Source organism: Podarcis tiliguerta (genome assembly GCF_965153285.1).
Source record: "Podarcis tiliguerta genome assembly, chromosome: 14".
Lineage (NCBI taxonomy): Eukaryota > Metazoa > Chordata > Lepidosauria > Squamata > Lacertidae > Podarcis > Podarcis tiliguerta.
Window position 1 is genome coordinate 40,453,814 of NC_139547.1, and position 17,052 is coordinate 40,470,865.

The window sequence follows — 17,052 nt, forward strand, 5'->3', positions numbered from 1 at the left end:
TTTCTTTCTCTTGTCTTTATTTGTTTGAATACCTTCCCAAATCCCCATGATCAGGTCAAGATTCTTGTAAACAACTCTACCATCCTTCAAAAATCAATGTTATCTGTGCTTTAAGGAAAACCTACAGCTCTTCCTTTTGCACAGTTCTTTCCTTCTCCTTCTCAGGGTCTTCTTTCTTGGCTTTGGATGAGTCCTGATAAACAATCATATAAAAAAGTAAGTTATGAAACAAAGCCTCTTCATATTTTTTTAATAATATTTTTTATTAAGTTTTTTTACATAAAAAGACAAAATAGCAAAGAAATACAAAAGTACAAAAATACAAAAATACAAAAAAACCCCAGAAAAACAAAGCCTCTTCATAACAAGTTAGCGTTAGAAGAAGAAGCAAACTGGCCAAGCTGGACTTACAACTTGGGGGTGGGCCAGTGGCCTTCTGTGAAGGACATGGGCCCCACTGGATTCAAGAAGTCTTACTTCTGAGTAGACATGCTTAACGGTACCTATTTATCTACTTGCACTTTGACGTGCTTTCAAACTGCTAGGTTGGCAGGAGCAGGGACCGAGCAATGGGAACTCACCCCGTCGCGGGGATTCGGACCACTGACCTTCTGATCGGCAAGTCCTAGGTTCTGTGGTTTAACCCACAGCGCCAACATGCTTCGGACTGTGCTATAGGTTCTGAGCCACACATTAACCCAAGAAGTGTGGATCAGGTAATTTTGCATTGTGAATCCACAAAGACAGGATTCCTCAGGCATGGGTACATGAATCCATTGTGTACAAGACAATCCTAAAACCACCTTTAAACATAAATGTATACCTTACCTTCTTTCTTGCCTTAATTTGTTCTTCTAAGAATTTAGCAAAAGCATCGAGATTGTGCTCGCCTTTGTATGGGACAACCTTTGAGGAGGAAAAAACAGGGGGGAGAGGTGAATGGAACAGTGAATTGTCTGTTATTTTGTGAACTCTTAGGGCAACATGCTTGGTACATGCTTGCCCTACAGACATCCTTTAAGACACATATTGGGTTGTGTACTTTTAGTGGACTCATTGAAGTTAATGCACATTACTAACTTGGTTTATGAATTTTGCTCAAAGTAGGACTTAGCTGGATACATCCCATTGTTCCATTGCTTATGAAGGTCCCAATCCATATTGGCATTCTGCTGGCTTTTGAAGACATTTCCCTTGAACTCTCAACCTGAATCTTCTGTTTTAATTAATGGGATTGTTTTTTATTTCATATCTTGATTCAAAATGTCATCCAAGTGAATCTGAACTTAGACAAAAACCTGCTCTTTGATCTGAAGAACTACCATGAAGAAAACTGCTTACAATATCTTTAGAGGTATCCAGATGCCTACAGGACAAAGAGACAAACAACTTTCCAAAATATATGGTAGATCATGGTGGTGGTGGTTGTTATTCAGATTTAAGTTACAGGCTAAATTTTGGTTAAACATTATGATTATTTTTTTGATGGCAGGAGCAGTTCAATAATGAAACCAATTATTGATTGGGGAGGGGCTCATCTACACTAGTAAATATTCAAACAGACTGGACATCCATTTGATAGGGATGCTCTCACTCTGGACTAGAGATGGGAAGGCCTGGGAAAAACCTGGGAAAATGGGGGAGGACCAGGTCCCCCCCCATTTCCCCCCCAAAGCCCCTTTTTCCGGGAAAAAAATATTTTAAAAAATAGTTTGATATAGTTTGAATATTCCACACACTATTTTTCTCCCAATTTTTCCTGAAAAAAATGGCTTTGGGAAAAAACCTGAAAAAACCTGTAGACCTTTCATGGAGCTTAAATATTGAGGTGGACCTTAACTTTATTTGCTGTTGGTGCTAAGGGGCAAATCTGATTATTTTTTATGTTGATGGTTTCTTGCTTTTGAGGGAAAGGGAGTGGTTACCTGTTTTATTGCAAGCATAATATTTTTATCTACACTGTGTTTCACACAATTTGTAAAGCTACTCCACACTTTTTTTTTTTTTTCAAATTTTCCAAAATTTCATTTTTTCCCCAGTGGGAAACGTTTTTTTCCTCATGGCTTCAAAATTTCCGGAAATTTTACATCTCTACTCTGGACTGCCAGCATCGAGCAGGAAATTGGACCCAGTGGCATACAAATCCTGCCCCGCCCCTCCAAATCTGTGATTTGATTATTTTATTCCAGTGCATGGCCAATTGAGAGAACTAATGGCAACACATCCCAGCTGCCAACCTTCTCAATTAGTATTCCTAGAGGGTGAAAACACATCAGGCCAGGAGCAATGCAAAACAAGAAAAGGAAATGCATTTATATTCCAAAAAGAACCAAATGCCCCAGGCTTCTGTAAACAGACACATTTTTACGCCACCTAAATGCTCAGGGCTCCCTCTTTGGTTCATTAGAACCTGGGCATGCACACACAGAATTACCTTCCTAAGAGATTAAATGAGGACAAATGTCTTTGAATGTAATTTATGTGTGGGGAATAGGGGGAGAGAGCAGGGGGAAAAATGAAAACCTGAGTAATGTCTTAATTATAAAAGAGTGCCATTGAATTGAATTACTTGGCTCCAGAGGTGATGTTCTCACTTCAGTTAGATTATCCATCCAAATGGTGGAGCAAACCCATTTGTTTGATGTATTTTTTATTATTTGTGACCTCCTTTGTTGTAAGACTAATTCCATGGTTGTTGTTGTTTTTTTTGAAAAGCACAAGAGAATGGTGGGTCAGGAAGAAGGTGCCAGAAGTTTCTGTTGCACCCAGAAACGTTTCAAGCATTGCTTGAGATATTAAGTGCCCATTCAGATGTGGGGGAATGCTGAATTCATTTCCTGAATATAATGCTAGTGCTTCTGTCCTGTTTTCTAACGTTTTTCACATTGCAATAACTGCTGCATTATGGAACCGTAGCTTTTTGACCCATCTGCCAGCTAAATTTCATTCACGCCAGTGGGTGTGCTCTGACTAGGGCTACCAAACAGTGAAAATCCAGACAGAGGAGTTGTTGAGCTTTGACATGGGTTGACATGGATTTTCCTGGACAACAGTATTCCAGATATTTCCAGGAAATTCCAGACGTATGGCAACCCTAGCTCTGACACACCCACAAATATAATTGGAAAGTGCTGCTACTCACCTACCTTTCTGCAGATGTGTGTGTCGGTTTCTCCATGATTCACGCATGGTAACAGCAAGAAATGTAGTTTTCCTTTGCTTTTGAGTCCACAGAACACCCTTGCTTGCTGCTAGAATTGCACCCCCCTTATTTCATCACAAGACATCCATTACCCATAAGTACCCAATGAGGGTGGAAAACATCTCACCTCCGTTTCAGATCCTGCAGGAAAGTACCTGAAGAAGGGGTACCGTTCCAGGTTGATTAACAGAATGTCATTTGCCGTGAAGTCTATTTTGGCAATGACAACATTTTTCCGGCTTTCATACAACTTGCCAAATTCGTCCCATACAGGTAGCAGTTTTTGGCAGTCGCGAGACCAGGGTGCATCTGGGATCGAAAACCAAGAATATGCCATTTTAAAATAAATAAATAAATAAATAAATAAATAAATAAATAAATAGTTGTGGTCCTGGAACTTATAACACCTAATGGTGCAGTCAGCTAGTGAGTGCTTACAGAACTGTAGCCAAAGTTAGACTAAAGATAAAGTCGTGGCCGACTCTGGTGTTGCGGCGCTCATCTCACTTTATTGGCCGAGGGAGCTGGTGTACAGCTTTCGGCTCATGTGGCCAGCATGACTAAGCTGATTCTGGTGAAACCAGAGCAGCTCACGGAAACGCCGTTTACCTTCCTGCCAGAGTGGTACCTATTTATCTACTTGCACTTTGATGTGCTTTCAAACTGCTAGGTTGGCAGAAGCAGGGACCGAACAATGGGAGCTCACCCCGTCGTGGGGATTCGAACCGCCGACCTTCTGATCGGCAAGTCCTAGGCTCTGGGGTTTAACTCACAGTGCCACCCGCAAACTAACTACAGTTCCTAGGATCCTCCATAAAGTGTTAAAGTGGTCCAAGTGTGCATGAAATGTGCGCCATGAGAGTGAAAACTGTTTCCGCTGCAGGCAAGTTTAAACTAGCAGCATTTCTTGAACATACACAAGCTGACTCCATATCAGCTCAGTGTGCCACTGCTGCTGTCTTCAATCAAATCAAGTAATTCTTTCCCTGTGAGAGCTCATCCACCAGAGTCTCCTCTTCAGAAGCGCAAGTGATACTCACAGAACAGGACAAACACGTGGTTCTTCTTATTAAAGACAACCCGGTCAAAGTTGCTCCCAACCAGCACTTTCACCGGCTTCTTATCCCAGCCTTCTTGGATTTCCTCACTGGATTTATGTGGCTAATAAGGGGGAAAGAGATAAGGAAAGATGTCAACAGGGGCTCATCTTTGAAGCTGTGCTGGGTGGTTAAGTGGCTCTCTTTTCTAAAAGTCCTTGGTGAGGCTTATCTGGCTGGCCACATGTTCCCTTTCGCTTTAATTACCAGCTGTCTGCTTTGTCCCATAGCAGGAGAGCAGAACTACTCACTACAGTAGAGCAATTTGTCAAAATCCCAGGGACATAGGATGATACTTTATACTGAGTCAAGCCATGGGTCCATCTATAGCAGCGGTTCTCAACCTGTGGGTCCCCAGATGTTGTTGGACTACAACTTCCATCATCCCTGAGCTCTGGCCTTGTGATGGGAGGGGTGATGGGAGTTGTAGTTCAACAACATCTGGGGACCCACAGGTTGAGAAAGGCTGATCTATAGTATTTCAGGCAGAGGACATTCCCAGACTTACTGGGAGATACCGTGGACTCGCCCTGAGACCATCTGTATACAGAATAGATGCTCTATCACTCCAGGGCCCTTGGTGAAATTCTGACTCGACTTTCGCTCCATCTAGTTCAGTATTGTCTACCCTGACTAGCAGCAGATCACCAGGGTTTCAGGCAGAGTTCTCTCCAAGCTCTACCTAGAGATGGTAGGGATTGAATCTGGGGATTGAACCTCTGCATACAAGACTAATGCTCAGCTACTGAGCTATGTCCCTTCCTGTTATGTACTCAAGTTCTCACCCTGGGCCAGCAGGGGGATACTGTAGATAGTTCAACTCCACATATGCAAATAAGGGATCGAAAGTGACCTTCAGTGATTGGATAGTTACAGAAAATGGTTACTGTTGCGTTGTAGTGGAGCTCTATATAAGCAGGCTGGCTGAACCCTTCAGTTCAGTTTTGTTCTGGCCTGTGAATAAACAAGAGCTGTTAGGAGAATCGCTGTGTTCACCCACAACTTAACACTTCCCTGTTGTAAGGCACCTTCCCCAACCATGTACGGAATAGGGAGTGGATTTCCTTCTACTCTGTTCCCTCAGCATCTTCTGATTCAATATGTCTGGCATTCCACTCATCTTAAACCAAAATGCACTACACAATGCAGTCACAGCAAAGAACAAAGCATCAAAACCATGGCGTCAATTTACATGGTTTTAAAACATTGGTTTTAAAACAAAGAAGAGACATCACCTTGCCAACAAAGGTCCATATAGTAAAAGCTATGATTTTCCCAGTAGTGATGTATGGAAGTGAGAGCTGGACCATAAAGAAGGCTGATCGCCGAAGAATTGATGCTTTTGAATTATGGTGCTGGAGGAGACTCTTGAGAGTCCCATGGACTGCAAGAAGATCAAACCTATCCATTCTGAAGGAAATCAGCCCTGAGTGCTCACTGGAAGGACAGATCCTGAAGCTGAGGCTCCAATACTTTGGCCACCTCATGAGAAGAGAAGACTCCCTGGAGAAGACCCTGATGTTGGGAAAGATGGAGGGCATAAGGAGAAGGGGACGACAGAGGACAAGATGGTTGGACAGTGTTCTCGAAGCTACCAGCATGAGTTTGACCAAACTGTGGGAGGCAGTGGAAGACAGAAGTGCCTGGCGTGCTCTGGTCCATGGGGTCACGAACAGTCGGACATGACTAAGTGACTAAACAACAACAACAACAACAACAAAACATTGGCAGGCCATACAGGTTCTCCATACAAAGGTTTGTGAAGCTGGTGGAAGAACTTTACTTTCTTTTCCCCTTACATATGAAAAAAAGGGAAACCAGGTTTCATCAAAGGTGTTTTCTTTTATAACCCCATCTGCAATTCTTCTGAGCCCAGTTAGTCGTTCTGAACCAGCAATATCCCAAATATTATTGAACCATGTCTCCACCTGGCATTCCACTCATCTCGAACTCCGGCTGAGGATTTATAAAGTTCCTTATCAAGAATTATATACCACTTCATCAAAATATATAGGCAGTTCACATAACGTTGCATGCAATATTGATTAAAAAGAGCAAAAGCAAGACAGACTTTAAAAACAGCAGACATAATAAAATGATCAAGACAGAGATAAACTCAGCAGATATTAAAGACAAATGTACATATTAAAAGAACATGTCTGGGAAAGGCTTGTTGTGTGGCAAAGTCCCGACTCCCCCCCCCCCCCCGAGGTTGAATAAAGACACTTGACGGCAGTATTTTAGGTTAATGGGCTAAGAAAGGCCACAACTTTATTGGTTACATATTGTGAGCGGTATTGGCTTAGGCATTGGACCTAACCATATCTGACTCCTGCCCATCTGCAGAGAGTCTGGGAAGGGTTAACCACCAGCAGGGGGAGTCCTGCTGATGCACATCAACTAGGAGCTCCCCCAGGGTCACCAATAGGGGTTGTGCCTTAGGCCCTAGCCTCTCCAGGCTTCGGACAGGGCGACCCCCCCCCCCTGGAATCCTTTAACGGAATACCCTTCAATGTGTGGGGGAGGTGATGGCGCTACCTCCCCTCCCCTCTTCTCCAGCAATATTCCAATGCCTAACCACCAAACCTTACAAAGTTGTGATGATTTACTATGAGGTAGGCGAAAATCAAGCGGCTGGTGCCAATTTGCCAAGTGGAAAAAGTCCTACCAGGCCTTTCAACAGCAACCAACCAGAGTCCACAGCAAGGTCAAAAGAGATGAAAAATCCTAAAGGGCAGGAGGGTGGAAAAACTGGAGCAGCTGGAAGCGCGAAAAGGGGAGAGCTTCCTACTGCATCCTGCTTAAATCAAGCAGGCCACACCCCCAGACAAATCAGATTGGTCATCTGGGCAGTGACACAAATGGGAATCTCCCCAATCGTGCAAGGCTGACCACACCCCTGCGCATGTGAAGGGATCATGAGTGCCCGCAACCCCACCTCCTCCCTAAGGCAGAAGTGGCTTTGAAACCAACCAACCAATCAAGCAACAACAGCATTTTTAAAAAAGAAGTAAGGCAACTCTGAAGGAAACAGAAAAGAAAAATTATGAGACTATAGCTAAAAGACAGCAGGGTTTAGTGCAATGGTGGGGAACTGTTTTGGCTCCACAAATCAAATCCTTATCAGGATCAGCCTCGTGGGCCAAATTTGACATGGCACTATTATTGCTGGTGAGTGAATGCCTGCGAACCACAGCACAAAGGGCATTGCTAGCCCTACTCCCAGTGCTGTGGGGAGCATTGAGCATAGGGTTGGCGAAGCATTTTCTTCCAAGGTGGGTGAAAGAGAAAAAAGCCTGCATTTTACAGGCTCCCTTTGGCTGCCAGCCAAAGAACCCACCGATCATCAGCTGCCATCAACATTACAATTTCTAGAGTGGTTTAACTTTAACTATACATGCACATTAATAAAACACTGCAAAAAAAGCAATTGATTCACTTGTGAGGCTCAATAGGAGCCAGAGCAATGAAACCAACAAATTGTTTGCCATGGTATACCAAATGAAAAGCGTGACCCTGTTTGCTTCCATCCCAAAAGCTCACCTTTGCTTTTCCTTCTAAGTAGTTCCGGCAGAAGCGTCGTAGATTCTCTGGGGTCACTTCATCTGCAGGCATCTTGTACTTGACGTTACTTGTCAAGTTCAGGATTTGAACGGAAGGGACTTCTACCTCTGTTACCCGGAAGTACTCAATCACACGGCCATTTCTGGTTTCATCAGTATCCACGAAGATGAACATGATCTGAAGAATGAAAGAAGCAAGAAATATTCCTACCCCCTTACATCCCAGAACAGTTTCCCACCTTGGGCCCCCAGACATTGTTCTGATTATAACTCCCATCATCCCTGACCATTGGCTATGCTGTCTGGGGACAGTGGGGCTTGTAATCCAACAGCATTTGGGGCCTCAAAATGGCTGTCCTAAACGGTGCCTGAAGACTGATTTTTATTTTATTTTGCTTTGCTTTGCTTTATTGTGAACTGCTCTGTGATCCTCAAGTGAGAGGCAGTATAGAAATTCAAATAACAATAACAACAATTTATTTATTTATTTCGTTAAAAAAATATACTATTTGATTGTAGAAAAAGCTTCAACACGCATGTTTAAAATGATATCTTTATGGATGCCTTTTGTTGTATATTTCATTGATATATTTGTATGAAAGTGCAAGTTATAAATGTGTAAATAAATGAATAAAATATCTACCACAGGGAACCAAGCAGAGGGCCTTCTCAGTAGTGGCACCTGCCCTGTGAAACACCCTCCAGTCAGATGTCAAACCTATAAACAACTATATGACTGGGGCTATTTCTCATATTGCACGGCTGCTCACCCCCAGTCTGTCACTTACTGACTGCCTTTGGAACTGCATTTGAACCTAGGCTTGCGAGACGATCCCAGGAAAGCAAACATCTACAATGTCCTCAGCACTCTGACATCCAATATTTGCAATCCAGGAGAACTCCAGAAAGCGACATGATACCAACCTTCCCTCTGAATTCCGAGGCAGCAGATGTATAGTTGTCATAAGCTGAGCCAAACATGTCAGCGCTCTTGGCCATGAAGAGAACGATGTGATTTTCAACGGGCACGTCAAAAATCTTCACAGATGTCTGGAAAACAAAACATCAGAGCTCTCTCACAGAAGCCTGGCAACGAAGGTCACAATCCAGAAAGAGACTGAGGGTTGTAGTCAGCTAAGCCCTACTTAGAGTAGACCTGTTGAAATGAATGAACCTGAATTCTTTACTGCCCCGTTCAGAGACAGCAAGACTGTGGGACCATTTCAAAGTTTGAGATATTCTAGTACAGTGGTACCTCAGGTTACATACGCTTCAGGTTACAGACTCCGCTAACCCAGAAATAGTACCTCAGGTTAAGAACTTTGCTTCAGGATGAGAACAGAAATCGTGCTCCGGTGGTGCAGCAGCAGCAGGAGGCCCCATTAGCTAAAGTGGTACCTCAGGTTAAGAAGAGTTTCAGGTTAAGAACGGACCTCCAGAACAAATTAAGTACTTAACCTGAGGTACCACTGTAGTTGGGAGCTGGAGCATTTACTAGGAGAGGGAGATAGAAGCAGCTCACATCCCTGCTGTAGAGAATACAGTGGTACCTCAGGTTACATACGCTTCAGGTTACATACACTTTAGGTTACAGACTCCACTAACCCAGAAATAGTACCTCAGGTTAAGAACTTTGCTTCAGGATAAGAACAGAAATCGTGTTCCAGCAGCGCAGCAGCAGCAGGAGGCACTATTAGCTAAAGTGGTGTTTCAGGTTAAGAACAGTTTCAGGTTAAGAACAGACCTCCGGAACAAATTAAGTTCTTAACCCGAGGTACCACTGTATTGAGCTGAGCAGAGAAGTCTGGGCTATTAGGGCAAATGGGGCGTGGACCCACTCATCTCAGTGTACCCTCGGTCATAGAGAATGGCCCCGGATCATCCAGGGAGCCTAATGATCGAGTAGAGACCCAAACTCAGGTCTCCCCAGTCCAAATCTGAGACTCCAACCACTCAGGCAGCACCAAACTCACCTCAAGATTATACTCTATGACTAAATCCATGGTGAATGTTTTTATTAATCCAGTAAGGTCCACTTTGTTCAGTTTGCCTTCTTTGGACGCTTCATTATGAACGGGCTTTCCCTGGAGCAGAAGAAATATTCGATTTAACAATAAAGCGGGCTACATTCCCTGTTAACATTCACATGGGGTGGGCGAATTGTTGGATTCAGTTGCTGCCTTGTGCCTTTCGAGAAATGATGTTTGAAAAATGGCTGCCCTCCTGTGGCGCAATGAGTCAGTGTGTCTGTCTGTTAACCAGAAGGTTGGTGGTTCGAGCCCACCCAGGGATGGCTGGGGCTAGGATTCCTGTATTGCAGGGGGTTGGACTAGATGACCCTCCGGATCCCTTCCAATTCTACAATTCTTTGATAAAGCAGCTTTCTCTAACCATCTGCTTTGTGTGCAGAAGGTCCCAGTTTTAATCCTCGGCCTCTCCAGCTGCGGCTTGGAATATCCCATGTCTGAAGCCCTCGGGTGTCCTGGACTACAACTTCCATCAAACACAGTCATCTCATTTTTTTAAAGAGCCACGACATTTTTCCATCGGTCAAAGCATAATGGCTGTGTTTAATCACTTGACAGATAGCAGAGGCTGTTTCCACTAATGTGAAAACATTGCACTTCTCTCATTTTACCCAGCTATTTAGTTGAAGCATTTCACTCCAGCAAAGGAAAAGGCTCTGTGAAGTGATCACAAAATATCACCTCAGGCTTCAAATATAAAAGACATAGCACAAAAGGAAAGGAAATTGGGAGTTTGAAGGAAAACAACAAGTCCAGACACCAAGACCATAATGGAGTTCTTGTAACAAGCAGCTGGAAGGAATAATAATAATAAGAAGAAGAATTTGGATTTGATATCCCGCCTTTCACTCCCTTTAAGGAGTCTCAAAGCGCCTAACATTCTCCTTTCCCTTCCTCCCCCACAATAAACACTTTGTGAGGTGAGTGAGGCTGAGAGACTTCAGAGAAGTGTGACTGGCCCAAGGTCACCCAGCAGCTGCATGTGGAGGAGCGGGGAATCGAACCCGGTTCACCAGATTACTAGTCCACTGCTCTTAATCACTCCACCACATTGTTCAAGGAGAGGAGAGCCAAAAGCTGCTGGCCTGTCCCTGTTCCCTTACAGCTTTTTTATACATATAGTGTATTTCTGCACTGTTTCCACTACATAGGGATCGCACTGGAGAATGAGTTTAACATTAGTATATAAGATACACGTGTTAATAATACCTTTTGGAACACAACCACCATGTCTTCTCTGATGCCAAAGTCAGCAAAAACCTCTTCGCTGGCTGTTACTCCAAACGGAAGTTCAGGGACATCTCTTGCAGAATCATAGAAAACCTCCACAGCTCCTCCTTGAAGGCTCTGTATTAGGGGGGGCGGGGGAGGAGAAAAACAAGAGGAGCCCTGGTGGGTCAGTCCAGTGGCCTATCTAGTACAGCAACCTGTTGTCACATTGGCCAACCAGATGTGTGTAGGAAGCCCACAAGAGCCCTCTGTCCTCCTACAGCTTCCAGCACCTGTTATTCAGAAGCATTTCTGCCTCTGACCGTGGAGGCAGCATATCGCCATCACAGTTCATAGCCACTGATAGCCCTATCTTTCATGAATTTGTCTAAGCCTCCTTTAAAGTCACCTAAGAGTTGCACATCAACAACAGGACACAACAGGCAACTCAGGGATGAATTTGCACACAGGCTAAATCAGCTGCAGTTTAGGACCTCAGATGTTATTTTGTTTTTTTGCTAAATTTCATGGTACTCCAGGTGGCGTCTGACCAAGGTACTGTTACTTCCCTTGGTCTGAACACTACACCTCTGTAAATGCAGCCTAGAATTGCATTAGCTTTTTTTGCTGTTGCATCATATTAATTTACCTTAAAAAAGCCAATCACCACCAAATCATCGGAGTCTATGAAGGTTTTGGCCTGGTCTGTGCTATTAAGAAGTACAGTACTGAGTCCTATTTGCCTCCTGACCCATGTAATAAAGGCAGAAGCCTCTCTAACTCCTGTAAAAAAAAGAAAAGAAGAAGAATCAACAGGTTTATCAGCAGGAATGATACAATCACCAGAATCATTAAACAACCAATCCCTCTTTCCCACAGGACACTAATAAATGTAGTTCTGTGAGGCGAATAGTGGATCTCCTCAGCACCCTTCACAAACTACAATTCCCAGGATTCTTTGGGGCAGCCATGGCTGTTTAAAGTGGCACGTGAGTGCTTTAAATGTGTGGTACAGATGGGGCCCAATGCTCCACATGTCCCGACTTGCCCTTTCACACATCCAAACAGAACACCTTAAGAGAGTTTAACTGAGAAGTGGGAAACCTCAGACCAGCAGTCTGAATGTGGCCCTCCAGATCTCGCTATCTGGCCCTCAGGACTGTCCCACCTCTCACAGGTCACCACCCATTATCGATGGAATATTAGGGTACATGGCATAACATGCCAATAAATGATCTTCCAGAGAATCCCATCTATAATGGAGGTCTGATATAAGACCACCTGGAGGAAGATAAACATTGGTGATTAATAGGGAGAATTTTCCGCTTGAAATCAGACCTGTAAAGGTAAAAGGAGGAAAAGTCTGAACTAGCGAGAGTTTAGCGCTCATTTTAAGCGATATGGCAATTGCAAGAACCTCTCACAGGTCCTGTTTTGCACCCCTGAATGTTTTTGCCTGGCTGGAATATGTCACTGAACTCCAACAGTGCCTGTTGGTTGCCTGGATGGAAGACAGGGAGAAAGGTGTGTAGAAATGAGTCTAAATGTAAATATTCACATTCACTGCTCCGCCCACTTCTAACTCTGACTCCTCCCACCACTGGCATGGCATGTGTCCCACAGAAGATTGCCCAGAAGGAAACGTGATCCTTGGGGTGAAATAGGTTCCCCATTCCTGGCTTAACTAATGCACGATTGTACCTTTCCTGTGTAATTGGATGTGCTGCCAATTAGTTGCCTAATCACTAGCTTTCGCGTCTGTTCAGGTTTGTTCAGGTCAAGCTACTCTCCTTTTTATTATTATTACTTAAAGAAAACCTTGAAAAGAGCACGTCCTGATGTGATTTACATGGCAAATCTGGAAAACACCGTTTAGCCCAACGCTGCACAAAATATCGACTAGCAATTTAATCCAGAATGATTTCGGGATCATTCCACAGCTTATTGAGCAGGCTGCCTAATTGAATTAGGTGTCAGAAGCAAAACCCATGTTTTTCCGCTAAACAAAAGGGGAAATAAAAAGGTGCTGAGAAGCAGTGCATGAGCTGTTCAGTGCTGAAGCTGAGCTTTCCCCAGTGGCAAGGGATCCAAAGTTTTAACTCCTGAAAATCCATCTGCTTAAGTTGAAAGCGGTTGTGGCGTTTGCCTCCTAGGTGGGTCATTAGGAAAGGGTTAAATGAGTGAGAATGTGATTGGCCAGTGGGAATGCAAGGGGGGAGTAAAAGTTAGAGTGGGAGGTTTTGAAAGTTAGTTGAGGTTTGGGAGTTGAAGAGGGAAGAGGGGTAGATTAGGTGTGGGTTGGTAGAGTTGTATTGTGAGAGAGTGAGAGGAATTGTTAGGTGGAGTCAGATAGATAGTTGGGGATAATCAGTTTGAAGTTGTTAGGAACTAAGATTAAGAAACTGTCAAGAAAAACTAACTGAAACCACAAGCTTGTTCCTGCACTTAAAAATAAACTTGATTATTTGTTTATGTTAACAACTGTCTGGACTCCATGTATCCCTGTGAGGAACGGGGTGGTGGCAGCGGAAAAAGCAATCGCAGTGGTGGCATAGGGTCAATAGACCGTCAAACGTCCGGGGTCCTGTGTGATCGCCACAGCGGTTTTTAAAGATTTGACCAAATGAGACCCTGCAACAAAATGTTGCGGTATGAAGATTGCAGCCACTGTGTTTTATTCCCTCCCCCTCTCCTCATTCCAACACTAACAACCGCCAAAGGACCAGGAATTCCCCATCTCTGGAGTACGCTGGCATCTGGTGATGCTGGCAGACGACATGTTCAGAGTGTGCTTTTTGTGAGCAAAGATTTATGTCTCCGCTATGAAAAGTGAGCATTTTCATCCCATTTCATAGACACACACGACCTAACTGTTTCCAATGCAGCGGGCATATTTTGTGGGGGATGAAGTGTTTTGTGAAACTGTCTCCCTCCCACCCCTTTCCACCCAGCCCTAAACGCCCCTGTCCTTATTCAACACTCTTGCATGTGCTCAAATTTATTAAGTTTTGAAATGATTCCATTGTATGCTTGAGAGCTGGGCACAAGCTCCCCCTTGTGAGCAAACAGGCATATTTGCAGCTGCATATGGGTTTACCTTTGCAATCAACGGGGTTTTTCCTGTCACCGTCTACAAAAAACTTCAGGGTCGGATATTCCAGGATGCCGAATTCCTTTTTTAAGTCTTTCTGATCGGTCACATCCACTTTGCCAAATCGGATATCCACAGATTCCTTCTTCAACTGTTCTGCAGCTTTGGCAAACTCTGCAGCCAAGCTCTGAGAAGGTCCAGATAACGGGATGTCTGGGGAAAACCAAGACAAAGAAAAGCAGTTGCTTATCCACATTGGCTAGAATGCCCCTTACACAGAAGAACAGAAGAACAACGGCCTGTTCTCACAACAGTCAACCACTTGCCCGTAGGAAGCCCATAATCAGCATCACCACCAGAGCCATATTTAGGTTTGATGAGGCCCTAAGCTACTGAAGGTAATGGGGCCCTTTATATGTCCAGCTGTTCTTTGTCAACAACAACTTGTCACTGTTTTTTTGTGTTGAATATATGCTATTTGGTAATTTATGGACCTAATAGGTATCTAAAGCCATTTGCACGTAACAAAATATGTATTTTATCAAAGTAATTGTTGAACTGAAATACAATTAAGAAGAAGTATATTAAAAATGAGCAAACCAGTGATATTTTAGGGAGCAGGCTAGTAGGCGGGGCTCATTACTTACTTCATAGGAGCCTACACAACACAAAACACTGTTGCTGTATTTAGGTTTTATTTAGGTTGTTTTTTATCTTATATTTTGGAAATGTACACCCAGGGGTTTTTTTCCCTTTAATTTTTTTGGGGGCCCCAAGAGAGTGGGACCCTAAGCTATAGCTTGTTTCAATTATACGTAAATCCAGCTTTGATCACCACAGAAGAGAATGAGATTTGGAATGGGTTTGTGTACAAGTTGCATATGCTAATGTATATTTATAGATGCAATTTAGAAAGAACTATGCTAATATAAATAGAATTACAGTACATCTTCATAGTGGGAAGGACTGTGACCAGGTGAAGTGTGTGTTTGCTATTTCTTTATTTCATTTACTTAGCAAGATTTATATACCGCTTAATCAAATAATAATAATCTCTAAGCAGTTTATATATTATATTGTGAACTGCCTTGAGCTCCACAGATGTAGGGCTGTGTACAAATTTCAACGATAATAGATGCATTAATAAATACATTAATAAAACAATGCAAAATATTCGTTGAAGATAGTAATAAAGCAGGCTTTAAAAGCAGTAGATGTATTAAATGTATCATAGATAATATCAACATTTTTTAAAAATGTACAAAATAAAATCAGGTTTCTGGGTAGGTTTGCCTTTAAAAAGTTTGTAGTGGCTATCGAAAACAGTGCAATGAAGGCTCTGCCTAATATCAACAGGCAGGGAGTTCCAGAGGAAAGGAGCTGCAAAGCTAAAAGACTGATCTCCCACAAATACAACACAAACATTACATGGCATGTGTAATAGTGCCAGTAGCTTGTTAGGATATTTCCGTTCCACCTTAAAAGGGAGCAGGATGTTTGTGTCACAGCCTGCGCATTTCCTGTCTCACAGGATGTTTATGTTATGTCTTTTGCTTTCGTTTCATCTCTCACTGCCGGAAACTCTCTAGCAGGCAGTCATGGTTTTTCTTTGTTCTGATCAACGCTGAATAAACTTGTAAAACATGCTCTCCTGGGTGCATCTTTTGCTGTGCATATCTGCTGATAGAGTGTGCAAGAGCTCTGGATCCTTTTCAAGCTATTTCTGGAGCTCGTGTCGCTAATTGCTGATACTGCATGTCTACGGGAGATCAATGGACGTCCGGAGACGACATGGAGGTCAAGATGGACTTTGTCTCCCTGGCAGTATCCCAACATAGCTAAGGATGGGAAACTTCTGTGATGCAACAAGACTTCAATTACTGTGTACTGTAGCAGGGATGTTCCAATGAAATTGATTGTTGGGAAATTCAGGACAGACAAAAGGAAATGCTTTTTCATAGGAAGTTAACCTATGGAAATCCCTCCCGCAAGGAGTAGGGATGGCCACTAATCTGGATGGCTTTGAAGAGGATTAGGCAAATTCCTGGGCAACAAACTATAAGATCCAGAATTGCTGGTCGCCAAATAATTGATGCTTTTGAATTATGGTGCTGGAGGAGACTCTTGAGAGTCCCATGGACTGCAAGAAGATCAAACCTCTCCATTCTGAAGGAAATCAGCCCTGAGTGCTCACTGGAAGGACAGACTGTGAAGCTGAGGCTCCAAGACTTTGGCCACCTCCTGAGAAGAGAAGACTCCCTTGAAAAGACCCTGATGTTGGGAAAGATGGAGGGCACAAGGAGAAGGGGACGACAGAGGACGAGATGGTTGGACAGTGTTCTCAAAGCTACCAGCATGAGTTTGACCAAACTGCGGGAGGCAGTGGAAGACAGGAGTGCCTGGCGTGCTCTGTTCCATGGGGTCACGAAGAGTCGGACATGACTAAACGACTAAACAACAATATCAGGTTATCAGACCGTTACAAAATGAATGAAAGTAACACAAAGCAACATCGACAGAGGTTTAGCTCAGGCCCAAATAAAGTACAACGTAAAATGAGCTTTAAAATGCCAAATTTCCCCTGGCAGATCACAGCATGTCCTTTTGGCGAGGAAAGGTTTGACTAGTAGTAGTCACAATGACAAGATTACCTCCAGTTCAAGAGCCAGAGTGATTCTGTTACCCTACAAAGGGGGTCTGGAAATGACACCGAAAAGACAGCAGCGTCATGGAAAGAGTTCAGATTTATTGCAGACTGCAGTAAGAATAAATGATCCAGAGGAATTCTCCAAATTCTGGACTCCGGATACAAAATTCAAGGCACTTTTATAACATTCTCCTTACATGATTAGCCCATGAGCGA

At 43.4% G+C, this 17,052-nt stretch overlaps 1 protein-coding gene across 1 annotated transcript in view; it reads right to left on the bottom strand.

Annotated features, from left to right (window-relative positions):
• Positions 1-17,052, bottom strand: part of PDILT (protein disulfide isomerase like, testis expressed) — a 25,120-nt gene continuing 8,068 nt past the window's right edge. Inside the window, exons 2-11 of the mRNA XM_083413584.1 lie at positions 14,196-14,402; positions 11,748-11,881; positions 11,099-11,236; positions 9,836-9,946; positions 8,787-8,912; positions 7,843-8,040; positions 4,243-4,363; positions 3,330-3,511; positions 829-906; positions 1-193 (exon numbers count right to left, since the gene is read on the bottom strand). Of these exons, the coding sequence (XP_083269710.1) occupies positions 122-193; positions 829-906; positions 3,330-3,511; positions 4,243-4,363; positions 7,843-8,040; positions 8,787-8,912; positions 9,836-9,946; positions 11,099-11,236; positions 11,748-11,881; positions 14,196-14,402 (1,367 nt within the window). The 3' untranslated portion in view covers positions 1-121. The remainder of the gene's footprint in view (positions 194-828; positions 907-3,329; positions 3,512-4,242; positions 4,364-7,842; positions 8,041-8,786; positions 8,913-9,835; positions 9,947-11,098; positions 11,237-11,747; positions 11,882-14,195; positions 14,403-17,052) is intronic.